We start from the raw sequence: 18906 nt of genomic DNA on the forward strand, positions 1-18906 counted from the left end.
GCTGCAGAGTCAGATTTATTCAACTTTACTTTTATAATCATTTCTCATTCATTTGATTTGTCGTTGATGGTTCTTTAATGTCCAGAACATAAAAATCTAATCCTGGTCTTTCGGGTTTACTCCTCAAATATCCACCCCCATATCTGAGGATATGAGAAAGTCGAGGGGAGAGCAGTCGCGATGCTTTACAAAACGCGTTCAAACAAGTGGCCGCCTCGAGGAATTCAACAGAGTGCACCTCTAGGCCTGCAGGTGTCATGGCGCCTTCTGGTTGGCACTGTGTCATTGTTGGATATTTGGCAGACACCTCTGTCCAAGGTGACTTACAAAGGGCGAGATAATACGGTACAACAGTTTCCACAGTTGGGGCACTCGGCTCACCTCGGCCTTGTTAGCGAGTTATTGAATGACATGTGGACAGCACTGGTGACACTTCTGGACATCTAGAGCTTGACACATCCTAGTGGACAAGCCACCGCCTGTGACATCATTAAGATGGGCGACACCTCTGCCATGTCAACCGAGACCTTTGACACCGGTGAGGTCAGAAGGACTAGTGGGAGGAAGGAGTTTACCACAAAGCACTACAAACACACACGACGTCCAGCTTCTTTGGAACCTGTTTTTTTGGGGTCAAAATGCCAACATCTCTGGCTCTGAATGGTGGGCTTATTTGCGTTTTTTTACCCTTTCCAGATAAGTTTTGTTTTCCTTGGGGTAGGGAGATACAAGACTGGTTAATGTTCAACACGCATGCATGCACGCGCATACACACACACACGTTTAAGAGTTGGTGAACAGCACAAAAGCCATCTGGGACAATTTCTGTGTTCATTCGCTCCAAACAGCAAACTTTAGAGACAGGAACAGTCCAATTAACTCATCTCAAACAGGTTCCTCAGAAGCCACCGGAAACACCAGACCCATGCACATAGAGGGGTTATTGACAACATGCAGCACTAGAAGACAGCGGAACTGTAGTAGAGGTGAGGGGGTGTTAAGAGGTCAAAGGGGACGCCACAGAAGGTTACAAGGCAACACGGAGGAAAAGTAGAAAGGAACACGGCCACCTTCAGGTTCTCCAGATCTTTCTCGTATTTCTGCTGAATGGATGCAAGATCGCCTTCGCATTCCCTCTGCTTCATTTCGTCTCTCATGGCATCAATCTGAGATTCCAGCTCCTCGATCCTCTCTCTGAGAAGGGACACCGAGTGCCCTCCGTCACATGCCTCCTCCTCCTCCTCTACCATTTCCGAGTCGTCCTCTGGTGCTCCTATCTCAAAGGTCACCCGCTTTGCCAGGTCCGGCGCCCTTTCCTCCGCCTCCTTCCTCAGTCGCTCGATCTCGCGCACGTACGTTTCCTCCACCCGCCGTTTCTCCACCACATACTGCTCCTGCCTTTTCTGCATCTCCAGTTCATGCTTCTTCTTTAAGTTCTCCATGCAGATTGTGAGGGAGTCTATTTCCTTCACGTTCTCCTCCAACTTGAGCCTCAAGATTTCGTCTGCCTTTTCAACTTCCCGTCTGAGGTTCTCAATTTCCGATTCGTAAGCATCCTTGACCTCACGCAGCTCCTTCTTGTGCTTGGCTGCCATATCTTGCATTTCTATGGCCTTATCGAGCGAGTAGATCGGCTCTCCGTCAATCTGAATGCGCATCACGTCATCATTTGGACTTTCGCCTTCTCCTTTCACGTCCTCGCAAGTCATCTCCAAATGGCTCGGCAGCACCTTTACTCGCGGGTCGTTCTGATGAGCCTCTAGCCAGCACATCGCATACTGCACCAGAGCCTGCATGGTAGCATCCTGAAGAACGAAGGCCCAGGACTCCTCGGGTGACTTCACATGGCTATGAAATTCTGGGAGCGAGTCCAAGACGTCAGTTAGGTTCAGTGCCAAGGACATGAGTTCATCATCTGAAAAAGCTTCAATGCCTGAAGCAATCTCACTCAACAAGAACACCCTGACTTGAAGGTTCTGCAGAACTTCACTCAAAACACGTCGGTCCCACCAGTCTGCACAACTCTGCCCGTCAACGAACTTCCCGGCTTCGTCCATCATTTTCCCTTCCTGACTGTCGCTCACACTTGCACCGAGCTGTGGGTCATGTTTGGGGAGGTTGGCTTCAGGAATGTGGGCAAGTCTGCCAGTCAGGAGCAGCATCTTCAGTTTGAGCAACCTGCTCTCGGCCAGCTTCCTCAAGAAACTGGGAACCATTACACCCGCTGCTCCCTCACAAGTGCTTTTATTCGCAACACCGGACAAACAAAACCAGAAATTCCTTTCGACTTGGAGGGTTCGAAGAACTGATTTGTACTTTTGGAGACCTTCAGTCTGAGAAACGCCCACACTGTCGTCCTGCAACTTTTCCAAACACAATTCAGTCTTCTGAACGTGCTCCACTACACTCTGAAGAGCATTCGCTTCTAGCTTCATCTTCTCAATCACATACTTTATTTTTCTTTCATCCGATATCTCCTCTTTCACCGGCGGCGAGGACTGCACTGTTCCTTTCCCGTAACGGCCCTCAATCACCCTTTCGTTCTTCCTTTCCGCTTCTAGAAGCTTCTGCCTGTAGAAGTTCTCCACCTCCTTATTCTGCAGTTTCAGCTCCTGGTTTTGGGCCTGCAGCTCACTAAACGACAATTCCATCGACTTCAGCCTACCTTCCTGCTTTGCCAGCTTGGCTTCGGCAGCCTCCAACTGCAGACGGAGTCGCTGCTGGTCTTCCAGTAGCTGCTGGGTATCGTCGTGGCCCGCCAGCTGGAAGCCCAAACCTTGTAGGGTTGCCTCCTTCAAATGGAGTTTCCTCTCGGTCTCCTTCAAGCTGCTCTCCAACACCTCCAGATTGATCAACGCTTCTTGCAGTTTCTGCGACTTCTTATTCAGTTCCTTCTCATAGAATTCTCTGTCTAGGAGGTCTGCCTTACTCTCCGCCAGCTTGGCTTTTACTTTACTCAGCTCTTCGACGACTTGCAAATGCTGCTGCCCACCTTGCCAGCTAAAAAGCTCTGCCTTCAGTCTTTCTATTTCTCGGTCCGCTTCCGTCAGCTGATTTACGATTTCCTGACAACGCTGATGCAGAACTTCGTTTTCATTGGTCAACAACTCGACATCTTGGACGAGCTGTTTCGCGGTTACCTCGCCTAACTCCATGTGCTCCTCCATCGGCCTTGTCGGAGAGCCAGTCTTTGGCTGCGGCGGTCTACTCAACACCCCCTCCATGTCGTTGAGTCGGCCTTTAAACTCTTCGGCTTGCTCCTCGGCTTTAGTCAGGAGGTGCTTGAGGGCTTTCACTTCGGCTTCGTGTTCTCTCTTCAAGACGTCGTGGCGATTCTGGCAGCCCCTACAGAACTCGAGCACCCCCTTCTCACCCGCCACGCACCGAGAGCCGCTCTCGTTCGACAACCTCAAAATTGGACCCTTTTCCTGCGGCCGAAACGCGTCTTTGGAGGCAAGCAGGCTCGCCAGGTCCCACAGGGACAGGGGCTTCTCGGATAAGAGACTCTGGACTTCCCGCAGGTTTTCTTCGCAGTCGTCCAACTCCACGCCTAAGGTTCTTGCCATCTCCTCTCGGTCTGGGGTCTCGCCGAGCGCGAGGCCCAACTGGGCCTGCATGCTCCGTTTCTTAATCTCTTGCAGTTGTAGGATCTCTTTGGTTTCTTGGTACTTCTTTTTTAGGCTCTGAGCTTGAGAACTGATCAACTCTTGCTGCTGCTTCTGGGTCTCCAGTTCAGCCTGAAGACCCAAAGGGGAATCCAGCTTAGAAAAGGGGGACCAAACAGTGGTTAACATTCAGCACAGACCCCCCCCCCCCCAAAAAAAAAGAAAAAGAAAAATTGATCAAAGACAGCAGGACCCGAAATCTCATCTCTGACATACACAAGGTCTGCGAGGAGAGGTCGCCATTTCTACAACCTCCGCCCGCAGACGGAACACAACAACAATTAAATGGCACAGTTGCATTTCATTAGGGCAGAAATCTTCTACATGACAGTGAAAATGACGAGAACACTAGAAAAATATTAATGGCAGACATTAGTAAATGACAGGAAAAAAAAGCAAGCAGATAAATAAATAGGTTAGCAGCTGTTTTCATGGAGTAAGTAATGCAAAGTTAGTACTTGATAAGCAACTTCTGGACACACACACACACACACAGGCCGCTTCGCTTTATTTCCTCAAAGATTTAAGTGTTCCCCGTGAGAGGATTCGAAACCCACTCTTGTAAACCAAATAAAAACAACAAGGACCAAAATACAAAAGCTGTGGTCCCACCGGGCACCCCGGCCGATGACATTCTAGCAGTCCAAGTCACTCAAAGCCAGACGACTTTCTAGAAGGGACACTGCGATGGACGACGACAACGCGTTGGTTGGTTCACAAACGTACCCGTCGTCAAAACTATTCCAGTGCTTCGTCAGGGGTTTGTGATGGACGCTCCTCTCAGAGCTTCAAGTGACAAGAATGGCTCGACCGGGACAGTCGGCCGTATACATCGGTGGATCTCGGCAAGCAGGCCGCGGCTCTTAAAGCTTAAAGCAGACCCCAGAGATTACAAAACAAAAACCTTAGATACGTGGAATAAAATGACAAAGTAGGGTGGTAGAGAGTGGGACTTCAGGGACCTTTTAATGGTGCGGCGGTTAGGTGGCACCGAATAGCCTGTTCATGTCACAATTGCTCTAAGAATGAAAACCCACTTTGTTTAGAGATCACATCAAGGTATCCAGCATGCCTGTCCACTCGGTTCGCCTCTGCTCGATCCAGCTGGAAGACGCATGGACCAGAGACCCATTTTCGTCTGTAGATCTCGACTGACGTCATTCAGAAGTCACTCGCGTCTAAATGAACTTTTTTTTAATGCAATTCTCTAAACGACTTATCAACTTGACCCAAAGGCTATCGGTTTCTTTAGCTGTACTGCCATTTTGAAGCCGGCTGCTATGATGCCACACTTTGTTGGCGAGGGTCTAACTCGTCCATGCGAGGTCATGTATAGGGTGGCCCAGATTGAACTATGCAACTTTTAATGCAATGCAGGAAAACAATGCAAGACACAAGAATTGTTTGAAATATCAAACGCAGGGCAGGTGCTGCCATCTATCGGCAACAAAAATAATTTTTTGTGAATTCTCTATGTAATAAACTTAATAAGTTATAGCGTAATGAAAATTGCATAATTAGATCTGGACCACCCTGTAGGGGTGGTCGGAAGGTTATGGTGGCCATCTTTAAAAGAGTGAACCACCTGCACTACCCTAACACCCTAGCACAAGAATAGAAGGATGTTGTATGGACCAAGTGAAGGTAATTCCACGCCAGGCCAGCGGGTGGCAGCAGGGTGCACTAAATCTTCTCCCGTTATCTCTACAGACCAGCCGCAGGAAAACCTATCTGAGTCGACCTTGAAGACGTCACTTTCAGTTCCGGCTCCTCGATTTGACGTTTTATTTTTGTAATGGTCTCCTTCCTTTGAGTATTATCTGCAGATCGGTTAACAATCCTAGCCTGGGCTGGACAACTCTCCGCATTTGCCTTTAAGACGTTTACTGTGAATTTAATAATTTAAAACATGAATCACAGAACTGGTCGCCGAGCGGGTTTACATGCACTTTAATAATCCACATATCCTCTAAAACACCCAGCTTATCCACGTAGGCAAACCAGAACCTTCTCTGGTCTCTGAGAAGCTGAGCTTACAGACGGACCTTCCTCACCCTCGGTCTCTGCGAGTATCGCGGTGACGTGGCTGCGGTTAAGGAGCTCATAGACTGCGCGCGTTTGCTGTGCTCTGCCAGCCGGTGGGTGTAACACTTAGCACCCATGGGTAGAAAGTGCTGGAATAGGGTCCACAAAGAGGGAAACGCTTGGGTGGTCACATTATTCCTTTTCCTGGTTGAATAATCGGTCTCGATATTTGTGAAATTGCTACATTTACTTAATTGGGTGACTTACGACATTTGTGATGCAATCGGTTCCATTTCTTTTGGAATTCCAGTTGACATGCAGGCAGGTCACGTTGACTTGCTCAGGGTCACACAGTGGTGTCAGTAGTGGGATTTGAACCCACAACCTCGGGGTGTGACGTCCAAAGTCTTAACCACTGCACTACACACCTGCATGTTGATGAGCTGAATGTACCGGAGATGCAGACTCCACGTGTTTTTTTTTTTTTTGGATTCATGTAGGTCGTTGATGATGTTTAGGACATCAGAGTGTTTCGCCAATAGAGAAGTCCCATAAGTGGACGCGCAGGTCACTCCCCTTATCCCAGTTTGGTGTGCGCACCTCAACGCACTCACTAATGCTACAGGAATCTGTTCAAATCCTTTTTTTGTCTTTGCGGCCATTAACTGTACGGACGCCACAAAAATAAAGCTGTTGCTGAGGTCCGCGTCTCTGCTGGTATCACAGGGGGCACATAAGATGAAGGCCGTCCACTGAGAGACCTCAAGACAACTGCTTCCCTCAATTGCAAGGAAAGAAGAAGTCCGTCTATTAAAGAGGTGATAAAACTACGGCTGTCCTTTGAGCACAGTGGTGCTGCTGCACATCTCACAGATGAACTTATGGAGCACAGCAAAATACGCACAGAGCGTGAAGGAAGGTACTTGGAGTCGGAAAAGGTCCATAAAACCCTGAGGGACTTCTGGATGCCAATGACAGAAGAGTCACATAAGTTATCAGTCAACCCTCAATATTCGCAGCATCAAGAAAACAAGGTGTCACGCACGTGCGAATAGGACGATGTCGTAAGGACCAAGTGAAGGTAATTCCACGCCAGGCCAGGGGGTGGCAGGCTGCACTAAATCTTCTCCTGTTATCTCTACTGACCAGCCAGGGGAAAAACCAATCTGACTCAACCTTGAAGACGTCACTTCCGGTTCTAGCGCCTCGATTTGATGTCAGAAGACGGTCACTTCCGGTCTGACTAAAACCGCCATCTTTGCAACTCCACTTCAGTTCTGTTTCGGACTCATCTTGTGAACATCTCTCCTCCTTTCAAAGCCTTTTGCAGCCAGGGATATTTACACGGGTGGCTGCCCCCAAACCTATTCAAGTGTGTCGAGTCTGATCATTTTTACTGTGGCGTAGTCGGCAGGATGATGACCTCCTGCAAAGATGGCTGCTTTAAATGGTCAGACTGGAAGTGACATTGGGTAACCAGAAGTGACCAACTTCGGACGTCAAATCGAGGTGCCGGAACCGAAAGGGACGTCTTCAAGGTCGACTCAGATAGGTTTTCCCGCGGCTGCTCTGTAGAGAGAACAGGAGAAGATTTAGTGCACCCCGCCGCCACCCCCTGGACTGGCGTGGAATTACCTTCACTTGGTCCACACAACGTCCTCCTATTCGCACGCGCGTGACAAAGGCCATGTGGCGTACTATTGCCACCCATCTGAATCAGGTGATTAGATATATAGAGGACATTAAAATGTGCTGCAAGGATTAAGAAGTTACACAAAAGGGGTCATCTCAAAAGATGAATCACAATGGCGCCTTTTTTGCCTTGCAGTGTAAAGGTCGCCTTGGCCTCTCAGTTGTACACTCAGATGTTCTGGCTGAATGCTCACGTGATGATGCGACACTCCAAGAGCTGGAAGAAGACATTTTCCCCACACAGCACCTTTATGTGTAGCCAACACGTATAACCGGCGATGACAAATTCATCCCATCAAACGGGGTTCTTCAGAGCTCTTTGGCACGATGACCACATAGAATAAAAAGTGTGCACAATCCACCTGGGACCCCCCCAAAAGCTTCCATTTACACCCCGAGGCCATCCCAAACGTAGACAGTGGAATGAGAATTACTTGGAGGATGCATGGACTCTCATCTCGAAGGGTTACAATATGAAGAATCTGGTAAGCATGCGGTTATTGACACATGGAGGCACACTGCACTCTGAACATCTTCTACTGAGCATGGCATGTAGTCGACCCATGAAACCCCATGCAGTTTGAAACAGGTACCAGATGGACAAGTCTTTACTAACACAACTGGGTTGAAATTGCAGGCTAGAGGGGGAACAACTAGAGAAATTGACAAATGGAAGCGAAAGGCTCAAGAGATCCCGCTTCCTCCTTTACTCATGCAGATGTCCATGCAAGTTTCTGTTGGTCAGTTGTCAGTTTTTAAATGAGTCATGCAAGGCTACACAAGACCAATCTACACCACCTACACTCTAGACAGGTCCAAAGCCAAGAAGTGGAACCTACCGGTGAAATGTATCCTGCACGCACTTGCTGCTCCCGCTCCATGGCACGTCGGAGCTCCATCTCCAGCTCCTGTTTCCTTTGGTTCGACTCTACCAGCTGCCGATGACAATTTTCCAGTTGAGCCTGGAGCTCTTCAACCTGAAAGAGTCAATAGACGTTATGTGGTGATATTCTCAGGTTAAGGGACCGGAACATTCCAATACCCACCTCAGAACGGGCAAGAAGAACAAGAGACAAAACAATGAAGTGGAGGTGATGGTGTGTTCAGAGCTTCCCAGTAGGAACCTTCACTTCACCGTCCTTCTCCAATTGGACCATCTGGATAGAACTTTGTTACCTGAACTTACACGGACCCACCACATTATTGATCCCTGAGGGATGATGGTCTTTTCACATGATCTTTGGGGGTCAGAGTGCAGGTTCAGCACCTTGGAACCATTTTCAGGTTAAGAGCCCAATGGAGTAGGGTCACTTCTGGCAGCAGTGGGATTTGGACCGGCAACCTTCCAGATACCAGCGCAGGTCCTTAGCCTCAGAGCCACCACTCTGCCCCATACGTTTATTATAGGAGGACCCACCAGAGCTGGCAGGTGATAAACAAAAAATCAAAACACACGACTAGCCCAGAAATCAGAGTATCCAAGCCAGTTGTCCACATCAGTGTCTCGTAGCCAAAGTGTGACATTTCTGAAGTTATTGGGAAGATTAAGAGGAACTCCGCACTAAACGTTAAGTCTGATGTGTTCTGCACATTTACTTATTAATATACAGAGAGATTCACTGGAAAGAGACCCCGACTATTCTGTATCGACTCTCGCTACAATGAAGCAATCTGAACAAAACAACGTGCTCCTCAGTATATAGAGCTTCGAACGAGCTGGGATGTCACTGCGTCAGAGCGATGAGGTGGGCGCTGGACAGCCGTTGTGACGTTTAACCTCCGTTTGCAACTTCTGGGTGCCCACCGCCCGTACCCCTTCACTCAGTCAGCATGGTGGTGGTACAGTATTGAGCAGCGCGTCTTCATGGTGCAATCCTATTGGGTCACCAGTTCGTTTAAGCGACGAATCAGAATCACCTGGATGATCGGGAGTTAACGGAAGATGGCGCAACGTGTTGCACATCGGTGAGGAGCATGGCAGGAACAGAGTCCTTCTTCGGCAACAGGGTCATTTTTAAAGTGGCTTTGGCCACCATGGTCGCCGGATCTGACACCACCAGACATCTTCCTTTGGGGTCTGCTCAGAGGAAAACGTTTATCGGAAACAAGCCTCGCACTGTGGAAGATTTGAAGGAAAACATCCAACGTGAAATTGCTGCTATTCAAAGAGACGGTTGTCGATACGTTCAGGAACGTGGAGCGCCATGTTGAAATGTGTCAGGCAGAAAACGGAAACGGCTTCCAGAATCACGTGTCATGCAATCGATTACACGTACGTCAGGGTATACAGCGGATTTTTTGGGTTCAGATTGCTTCGTCCTAACAGAAGTTACGACAGAATATTGGGGGGCCTCTTTCCAGTGAATCTCCCCGTATAAATACTAGAAATGAAATCGGAAGCCATGTGGACTGTCTGTCTGTTCACTGATCGCACAGAAATGGCCGAAACAGTTTGGATGAAATTTCACATTTGCATTGCTGTCCTATCCGGAAGAGGGGTTATAACCGGGGGGTTTGGGGCGCAACTGATAAACCAGCACCAATGCCTGGACTACAAGTCCCATCAGGAAACAGGAGCGAGCTGGGTGGCTGAGACGAGGGCATCGTCATCGGTACGCACAAAGGTGGGCAGCACTGGCCCAAGTGGAACCTCATCTAAGACCACGGGGGGATAACAGCCGTTCCTCTCAATTCATTTAATTGTCTCGCAGCTCTGGTTGAAGGGACATCTTTTTGTCACTTATTAGGTGGTCTTTATCCACATTGAATTTCCAACAGGCAACACCAGGGATACATGGCCCAGTTTACGGTGTATTAAGAATTAAACTTTTGCACAGATACCCAATGTGTACAAGTGAAGACCACAGGCTGCGTTTTGTTTGGAATGTTTTCCCCTTTGGGAACTTTATCAGCAAAGTGTCCCTAGGAGGCATTTTTTTTTTTTTATTTTGGAATTGGCACCTTGCTCCCCAAGGTGGGTTTAATGAGTGAAATTCTGGTTTGGGGCCCAAAGCTTTCACCCTTTGGGAATTTATTTAGTGATCACCTCACTACTTTGGACCACCTCAGGCAGCACAGGGTACACCCCTGAGAGTACATGTAAGTGGCATTAATAATAACCAGGTCAGCCCAAAGTGCCAGTTGGTGGTCCGCTATATTTGAAGACAGAATGGTGCTGCTAATGTTGGATCAATCAGCAATTCGACTGTGACTTCACGTGAGGTGGGACTCCCACAATGAGCCACCTTTCCCAGCAACCGAGCGGCAAACATTTGCACACATGGCGCACGCATTCTACAGATGCAGTTCATTCCACTGACACTTGTGGCAAAGCACCACCCTAAAATGGACCACCTTGTTTTTATTTTTGTTTTAATGGCCACCTCCCGCCCCCCCCCCCCCATTGTCACCACAGTACCAATAAACCTTTGTCTTTGCTGTAAAAAAAAAAAGATGTGTGTGAAGAAGCCCTACAGTGGTGACCCAGTAAAATCGCCCAGTGTGTGACTCCTACCATTTTCTTATGGCTTTCCAATAATCTTCCAAGTTCGACCGTCTCAGTTGCATGGAACGCCGATGCCAAAGGAATACGCCGATCTTCCCGAATCGGAGTTTTCTCCACCTGCTGCCACTGCTGCTCGATGTCATCTTGAACTTTCTGCTGCCTGTCTGCAGGAACTGGGGTACTGCAGCTCCCAAACTCTGCCCTGGTGATTTCAGGGGAACTCGAGTCCATGGTGCCCGTCACCACCTCGTATCTCTTCCTGCGTTCTTCCCGCCTTCGTGTGCGGTCAAAGTCAAGGCCGTCCCTGTTGAATGGCTCGGTTTCGTATGCCCGCTGCTGAGCCAGGGCCTGGGCAATCGGCCGAAATTCTGCCCAGTCGAAAGTCTTTGATCTTCCTTCCCTTCTTCTTTCCCGGATTCTGCTTTTCTTCTGGCCAGGCTCCCGCTCGATAGAAGAGGCCTCGGATGACAGAGAGTCCTGAGTGACATCAGGCTTTAGCATCGCGTCTAACAGACTTGATCCGCCGTGCTCAGTTGGCAGGCTGCAAGGCAAGAAGTGGACAGTCAAGGAGACGGTTGACCGAAGCCTGCTGGTTTAATTCTAAAAGTCAAAGCAGTTTAGCATAATAAGGGAAAATTAATAAGTTAGTCAATGGGATTTGTGTGTGTGGAGAACCCTTTAAAAACGAGCAATGAACTCATATGCTGCTGCGGAAGTTCTCAGCATTTGGTGTCATCCATAGACAGATGGACGGATGGACAGACCAAATATAGTAAGACATTAGAGAAGCTCAAGAAAAATAGAAATTTGAAAAACAAAACTACAGCACCACCATCACCCCAAACGCACAGAACGAGAAACCACCTGCTGTCGCTTAAAAGTGGGCTTGTGGGTGGGAGTACAATGGAGCAGGCTGTGGTCAGATCGGCCCAGGAGTGCCACAGGTTTACATCTGAAGGCTCTGCAGGTCCAGCTCGTCGTGTCCTTTGAAAGGCACATGACACGTACTGATGGTGGCCTGTCATTGTCCCTTCCAAGACCCTGTGACTGAACCTCAGTGTGCTGCAGCACTGCATGTGCCTCTCTTTCTGATTTCTGTACTTGTCGCTGGTTGTTTTATTGTTGTGTATCTTATATATAAACGTCTCCACGTGGAAGAGTGCGAGTGTGTGTGTCTGAGTGAGTCTCTCTGTCCGTCCGTGTCTCTCTGTCCGAGGCTACAGCATGAAGCTCAAAGAAAGCGACTCTGTTGCCAAAGTGAAACCTCCAAGGAGAGAGAACCTCGCTTAGCTGCTAATACACAAGCAAGTTGAGTACATCGGCAAAACGGAACCGACGAGGAAACTGACCCTCACTTAGCCGCTAATGCACAAACGATGCCATTGATTGATTGAAGTGCCAATGGTTTCTGTACAGCACGGCCTTCCACAGCCAGTGTCCCATAATGATCTTAGTTGGTTTTCTTTTCTTGTAACGTTCGGTTTATCATCTTGTAAAGCACTTTGCGCCACATTGATTTCTATGGCACATTTTCGTATAACCATGTTGCTGTACATATTGTGACGGTGTCTGTCCTCCCAGCCATCAGACCTCACTTTGTTATTTAGCATTGCCAAATTGTATTATTTTTTATAAACTTTTCTTTCCTCATCGTGTAAAGCACTTTGAGCTCCAGCATTTGTATGGCAATGTGCTCTAGAAATAAACGTTGTCGTCGTTGTTGTTGTTGCTGCTGTGTGACTGGAGCACAGTGGGAGATCATCCTCGCCATACGAAAAACCCAAACAGCAACCGTCATAAAGCACCTGCTGTAAAAATAGACGCATTAACAGCTGAACCAATGACGAGAGCAGCCGACACCGCGACTGTAAGTCGGCTCATCGTTTAAAGGAAATGGAAGAGAGAACCGTTTGCTGCCGCACTGTCAGTACGATAAGAGGACTGATGGCGTCTGGTGTCCCATGATGCTCAGCCGCGGTCACAGGGCCTACCTGGCTACATCAGGAGCAGTTGAAGGTCGCACATTTTTCATGACGGCTTGGATCCAGTTGCGGCGAATTCCTGCGGTCATAGCCGACAACGTGTACACGGCTTCCTGTGTCTGCAACGGGTGGAGAAAAATGAAAACAGAATCAGAAGCGATGAACAGCACAACATTAACAGGACATTAAGATGATGGAGATGTCGGCAAACAAACGACACAACACCCCATAAATGTCTTCAATTTCAGATTTGCTCATTCCAGTGTTAGACACAGTGGTCACAATCTGTTCAACTACAACCGGGCACAACATCAACGACATCAGCCCAGCGTAAAGCACAGTGCCACCTCCATTTAGAGCCGTTAAGAAGTTTGACCTGCGTGTATTGGGAGGCGAAAGAAAACTAAAAAATTAAATAAAAACACATGCACGGCCATGAAGTCCGCAGGCAGTGAAAGGGCCAGGATACCAACGCTGTGCCCCTAGGCTCTCCGGGGTGACAACGACCCCATGAAGATTTTCATTTCGGTGTTCTTTTCCTTCTATCTTATGTTCTTAAGTAGTGTAAGTGCAGACATGTTAAGTGTACCACATGTAAGTAAAGATGTCACTGCACTGAATATCATTTGTCCAAACTCTCAACTCTATGGGTACGCTTGTTGACAATTTTTTACCCTACTCACCACGATTCTAGATGAACAGAACGACATGCTGCACGTTGATTAGCACATGCAAGTAAAACTTTTGTTGTAATAATAATACATTTGATTTATACAGGGTGGCACCGGGGAAATGGGAAATTTTCAACTGACGTCCAATGCACAAATAAACACATTACAGAATACATTTACCGTATTTACTCGTGTATAAGTCGGGTCTTCAAACCTGAAAAATCGATCATAAAATCAGACCCTGACTTATACACCCGTTCAAAAACGACAACACTTCATTTTTTTTTTTTTTTTTACATCTTCCCTCCTCCAGTTTCTCAGACACATTAAACTTTGTGACAGCAGCTCACTTGCCAATTTCTTTTGCCACTTCAACGACGTTTAATTTCAAACCAGCTTCATATTTTCTTCTGATCGAAGGCTCCATCGTAGATAACGGACGCTCTTATGATAAAGGTGTATGAGATACAAAAAACACTAAACAGTGCAAACGTCGCTTCGGAATAGTCCGGGTATCACCGTGTGGTCACGTGGGCACAATACATAGAAAAATAAAAGGCCATGTGCTCCGTGGTTACTCGGTCAGGTGGGTGGCCATTAGCATATTGTAATCTCTTGGACCAATAGCATGAGTTTTCCACATTCGACTTATACGAGCGACATTACAAAATACCAGAAATTATCAAGACGGTAAAATCAAGTCCCGACTTATCTGTGGGAGAACTTAAACGCAAGTATATATGGTAACGATGGAATGTAACGTACAGGATCTGCAATTAACGATGGTAATCAATATTCATTTTATGTTGTTTTGAAGAAATCGCGAAGGTATGCTCCATTTCTCCGTAGACATCCTGACAGCCTGCAGTGCTCGACGTCACACGTGCCAGCGATTTTCTCTTCAATCCTCCTTTGACGTGTTTGGCACACTGGGCTTTCAAGATGTCCCCACAGCAAATAAAAATGATCACAAACAGTGAAATCTGGAGATCTCGGAGGTCGTTGAACGTCACCGTTGCGTGAAATGATGCGCCTTCCAAACAACTGTCAAATAGCCGCCATCGATTGTTGAGTGGCTCCATCCTGGGGACGACTTTAAAGGCTGAACCCGTTTCTTCGAAATTACACACCCATGTTGTAAACGCGTGAGCAGACGGGACACGATCGGGACATCCCAACTGGTAATGACGCACAGCAGTCGCACAATCGCCATTCTCATAAAAGGCTTTCACAGCGAACGCTTGTTGTACCTGTAAGACAGGGGTGTCAGGGACCTCTGGGAATGCGATAATTCGCAGGGTTTAGCTATCAGAAAGCAGAGTGCAGGAGTCACGGTCAGATGACTGGTGATATGAGACTTGAATTCCAGTATTTATTTAACGTAAAAAAACAACTGAAACAATAAACAAACATGCTGTAGATAAACCAATATGGCGGAAAGAAAAGTCTGTCATGAACAGGCAACCACTTCTGGATTGCGGGCGTGACATCCTTAAACTTTCTTACAATAACTAATGGCAAGGCATTGGTCCCCAGGGTCGCCAACACTTCGTTCCACAGTTTCCCTGTGCCACCCTGTATAGTGCCAATCCCCTGCTCAAGGCGCTGGTACTCTGTTCCTGTAACAGTAAAGGCCCTATCAAATGTCTCCCGCTCTCCCAGAGCCACCATTTTTAAACAAGGCCACACGACGGGTTTCACATTTAAACAGCACTCACGTATATTTGAAAGCCGTAGTTCCTTTGGACCTGGTATTCTGTGACGTTATAGCATGTTGTTAAATCGATTTCTCCATCCAGATCGGAGGCCTGAAAAGAAAAAAAGTCAAGGAAAATAAAAAAAAATGTCGGACACATTGATTGCTTTCACTGTAAAGTAAGAAAAGCTCCTCAGTTTGAAGGGTTAATAAGGATACTTCCAAAAATACGATACGTGAGAGAGAGAAACGTACAGCAGGGGTGGACTAACGACGCCAACAGCCAGCCCGAAGTACAAAGAAGAGCTCACCACCGACACGGACAACTTAAAACTAACTGTCCGACTGGCAGGTCTTTGGGATGAAGGAGGAAAACAACCCACTCTGGTGCTGGGGGAGCACTGCGGTGGACAAGGAGGCTCTGGCGGTGTGCACAGCAATCCCGGCTTACGGGCCCAAATCCACAGCCCCGCTCAACACGCTTCACATTTCGTGTTTGTCGAGTGCCTACTGGGCCAGCAGGGCATCAGGAAGATTTGTAAAAATGTCACCCAGCGTGCTACACTTGTTGGTTCCCAAGGATGGCGCACTTTGCTGTCTGCATGCTTCACGTTAAAAGTCGTGGGTTAAACGGGCGAGAAGGAATCATTTCTACTTTTAGCACAAAGGGGCTCTGAAAATAGCAGAGGAAACGTTTTCTTTTCCATTTCTGTTCAAATGTGTAAAACGCATTCTGTACAAGTCACACTCGCCAGTGAATGGACGATTGTCTTATGTGCTTGTCTGTTTATTTCAGCCACTCGCTTCCTGCCAGAAACATTCAGGCTGACACTGGAACTGAAAGGGTCGCACCCTGAATGATGGAGGAGATGACAAGCGGCGTATTCACTTCATTCAAGACGAGTCTGAAATTAAAGTGGCATTCAGACCGGCTCTGGAGGGGGGCAAAACACATACATGGCACAATACAGTGGGCGAGTACACTTTGGGTAGGTCACAGTGGAATCGCTACTCACGTCTTCAGCAATGGAGTCCTTGTAATACCGCAGGCTGTGATCAGTCAGCACAAACCAGTACTTCTTCCACTAAAGAAAATGGAAAAATCGAAATTCATTAAAAGGTGAGTTCACACAATTTAACATCAGCATAGTATCACGGGGGGCAAGATATAAATCTACAAAACTCTAGCAGTTCATTACTGACGTTTTACAAATGGACTCCTCAGAATGTTGGTCTATTTGACATTGGGGGCAACTGACGAAAAAAACAAAACACCTGTCATCAAATGAATATTATATATATATATTATTACATCTATCTATCTATCTATATCTATATATATCTATATCTATATCTATATATAAATACACATCTCTTATATATATTTCTTTTCTGGTTCGTCCTGCTTCCGCTTCAAAACCAGTCTCGCTCACACGCAGCCGACACGGCACTTCTTGATTCCTATTCGTCCTCTTCCATGTCATGCACTATACTGGTCTGCTGAATTCAATCCATCCAACAAGTCCTCGAGGTGCTGCCACAACGGCTAAGTAGCTTTACCACCTTTGCGGGACCCACCTGTGTCTTTACAACAGCTTCTTACACAGCAAACATCAGAAGCTAAAAATGATCGTGAACACATTCGAGAATACAACTCTTCTCTAGCGTTTGCTTCCATGGGTGCACAGATAACTCAACCTCCTGGCCACCGTCCATACTGTTTTAAAATACACGGGCAAATGTATCACCAAATCTCTCCACTATACGCTAACACTTCTACGTCTCCAGGATATGGACAGTTGTATGTTTTTGACACAGCGCAAGCTACTGAAGTACGATTACAAAATAAAGCAAACTCTGCATGCAGCGAAAATGTACTTCTCCAGCTAGATTCCATGCTCAGAACCATCAACCCCTTCGCTAAATCATACACATGCATGAAATCACTCAGTCCAATCCAACAGCATCTGTACGAATGGTTTTCAAGGAAAACCCCGAGCAGGATTTACGACGATACAATGCCCCGACATGTCACACCGATGTTGCATCGATTTTCATCGGAGATGGCGGCGAACCACCTGCCGAAAGGGACATTTGCATCTATCCCATAGGCAACTTCTGTAAACAGATTTCCACGCTCAATATGAATTGCGATCCTATGGCTTACCCACTTTTATTCCCTTACGGAGACATTGGCTGGCACAAAGATTTACAACATGTTCCCGACAAAAGAACAGCCAAGTGAATAAGGCTTACACAATGCCAAGTTTACGCGTACAGATTAGCAAAGAGGAATACATTTTAGTATTTTTCACTCCAGCAGCAAACTATTCCAACAGTACGTCGTAGATGTGTATGTTAAATCAGAGGGTGCGCGTTCTCCACTATCTCACATTACATCAACAAGATGTGTGTGTGGAACTATCAGACGCACTGCAAGCAAACGCTGAAAATAACATGTGTAGGCAAAATGATCAGATTACCGTCCACATCTCCAGGAAGTCCAAGATACATGCAATATCAGGATGCCATGGCCATAGTACGTAAATTCAGAAAGCCGGATTTATTTATCACTTTCACATGTAATCCTCTTGGCCGGAAATTCTACATGCACTGTCGGATACCCAAATAATTCAGTGGCTACACAAGTGAACAACTTTCATTTCATTTGTCATTTCAACAAAACAACACCGAGGCGTCCACCAGTTGTGAGGATTGTGACTGGCCAGCCACCTTCATTTCTTCACATTACTATTACTGGTTTAATTTACCACTATGACGACACAGTGACTGGTGTGCAGTGTACTGTATACACACACACGTTACACTCACCCAGGGTTTGTGGGCATTAAGGCGCACTAAGAAACAGACAGAAACCTGGCTTGACAATAACAGGGCAAAGTGAAGGGTACCTGTGTGTGTCCTGCCGGTGGAGACAAAGCCCACCAAGCGACAAGTCAGTGAGCACAGAAGTTAAAGAAAGGAGATGGATGGTGGGACTAAAGCAAAGCCACTGGTTGACAAACTGGCATCAGGGTGGTCCAATAAAGTACACAGGAACCTCGCTGCATATTATGGACAGCGGGGCACCTGTCTGTAGGCTAGCAGGAGTGACTCCCTCTGAGTGGGACACGGTGCTCACGGGGGGGGGCCACCACCACAGCCTGCTGGGGACAACACCAAGCATCCAGAGGGTGTTACCATAAACGCGGTCTTGTATTGATTATTATGAGGGAGTACAGGTAATGAGAACACGTAGTAAAATGTCATGAAATAGAATTAATTTTACAACACATTTACCTGCCCGTGGTCATCGAGTTTGACCATCCAGCCTTTCTTAAAATTCAGCAGGTCTGGCTGTTGAAAGAATAAACAGATTATTAATTTTCCCCGATTACATTCTCTCATTTCTTAAATGTTTTCTGCTCTTCCAGTCCAACACGTAAAGAGAAGCCAAGCAGAACGGCGCTGACAGACGCAGACACCTTTGGCTGAGCCGCCGCTCATTTAAGTTTTCCAGTCAAAGCTCAGCTCGGGTCGGGGGGCTCAAACCCCCCATGGACTCCCTATTGTTAGCTTTGGGTAAACTGCACCTCCACACTTCTCAACAGTAGCGCTGAGCTTTGGGTCTCATGGCTGTTCAAAAACACCCCTTGCAGTTTGGGGGGCT

The 18906-nt window shown here is 47.2% G+C and overlaps 1 protein-coding gene across 2 annotated transcripts in view; it reads right to left on the bottom strand.

The window, feature by feature from the left end:
* mprip (myosin phosphatase Rho interacting protein) overlaps positions 1–18906 on the bottom strand; it is a 438384-nt gene that overhangs the window by 25664 nt on the left and 393814 nt on the right. For both annotated transcript variants that reach the window (XM_051918780.1, XM_028819413.2), the window contains 7 exons: positions 18537–18593; positions 16253–16321; positions 15259–15348; positions 12879–12988; positions 10897–11428; positions 8222–8359; positions 1071–3761 (listed from right to left, as the gene is read on the bottom strand). In XM_051918780.1, coding sequence (XP_051774740.1) covers positions 1071–3761; positions 8222–8359; positions 10897–11428; positions 12879–12988; positions 15259–15348; positions 16253–16321; positions 18537–18593 — 3687 coding nt within the window. The remainder of the gene's footprint in view (positions 1–1070; positions 3762–8221; positions 8360–10896; positions 11429–12878; positions 12989–15258; positions 15349–16252; positions 16322–18536; positions 18594–18906) is intronic.

The sequence above is a fragment of the Erpetoichthys calabaricus genome, chromosome 14 (assembly GCF_900747795.2).
Source record: "Erpetoichthys calabaricus chromosome 14, fErpCal1.3, whole genome shotgun sequence".
NCBI classification, from domain to species: Eukaryota; Metazoa; Chordata; class Cladistia; order Polypteriformes; family Polypteridae; genus Erpetoichthys; species Erpetoichthys calabaricus.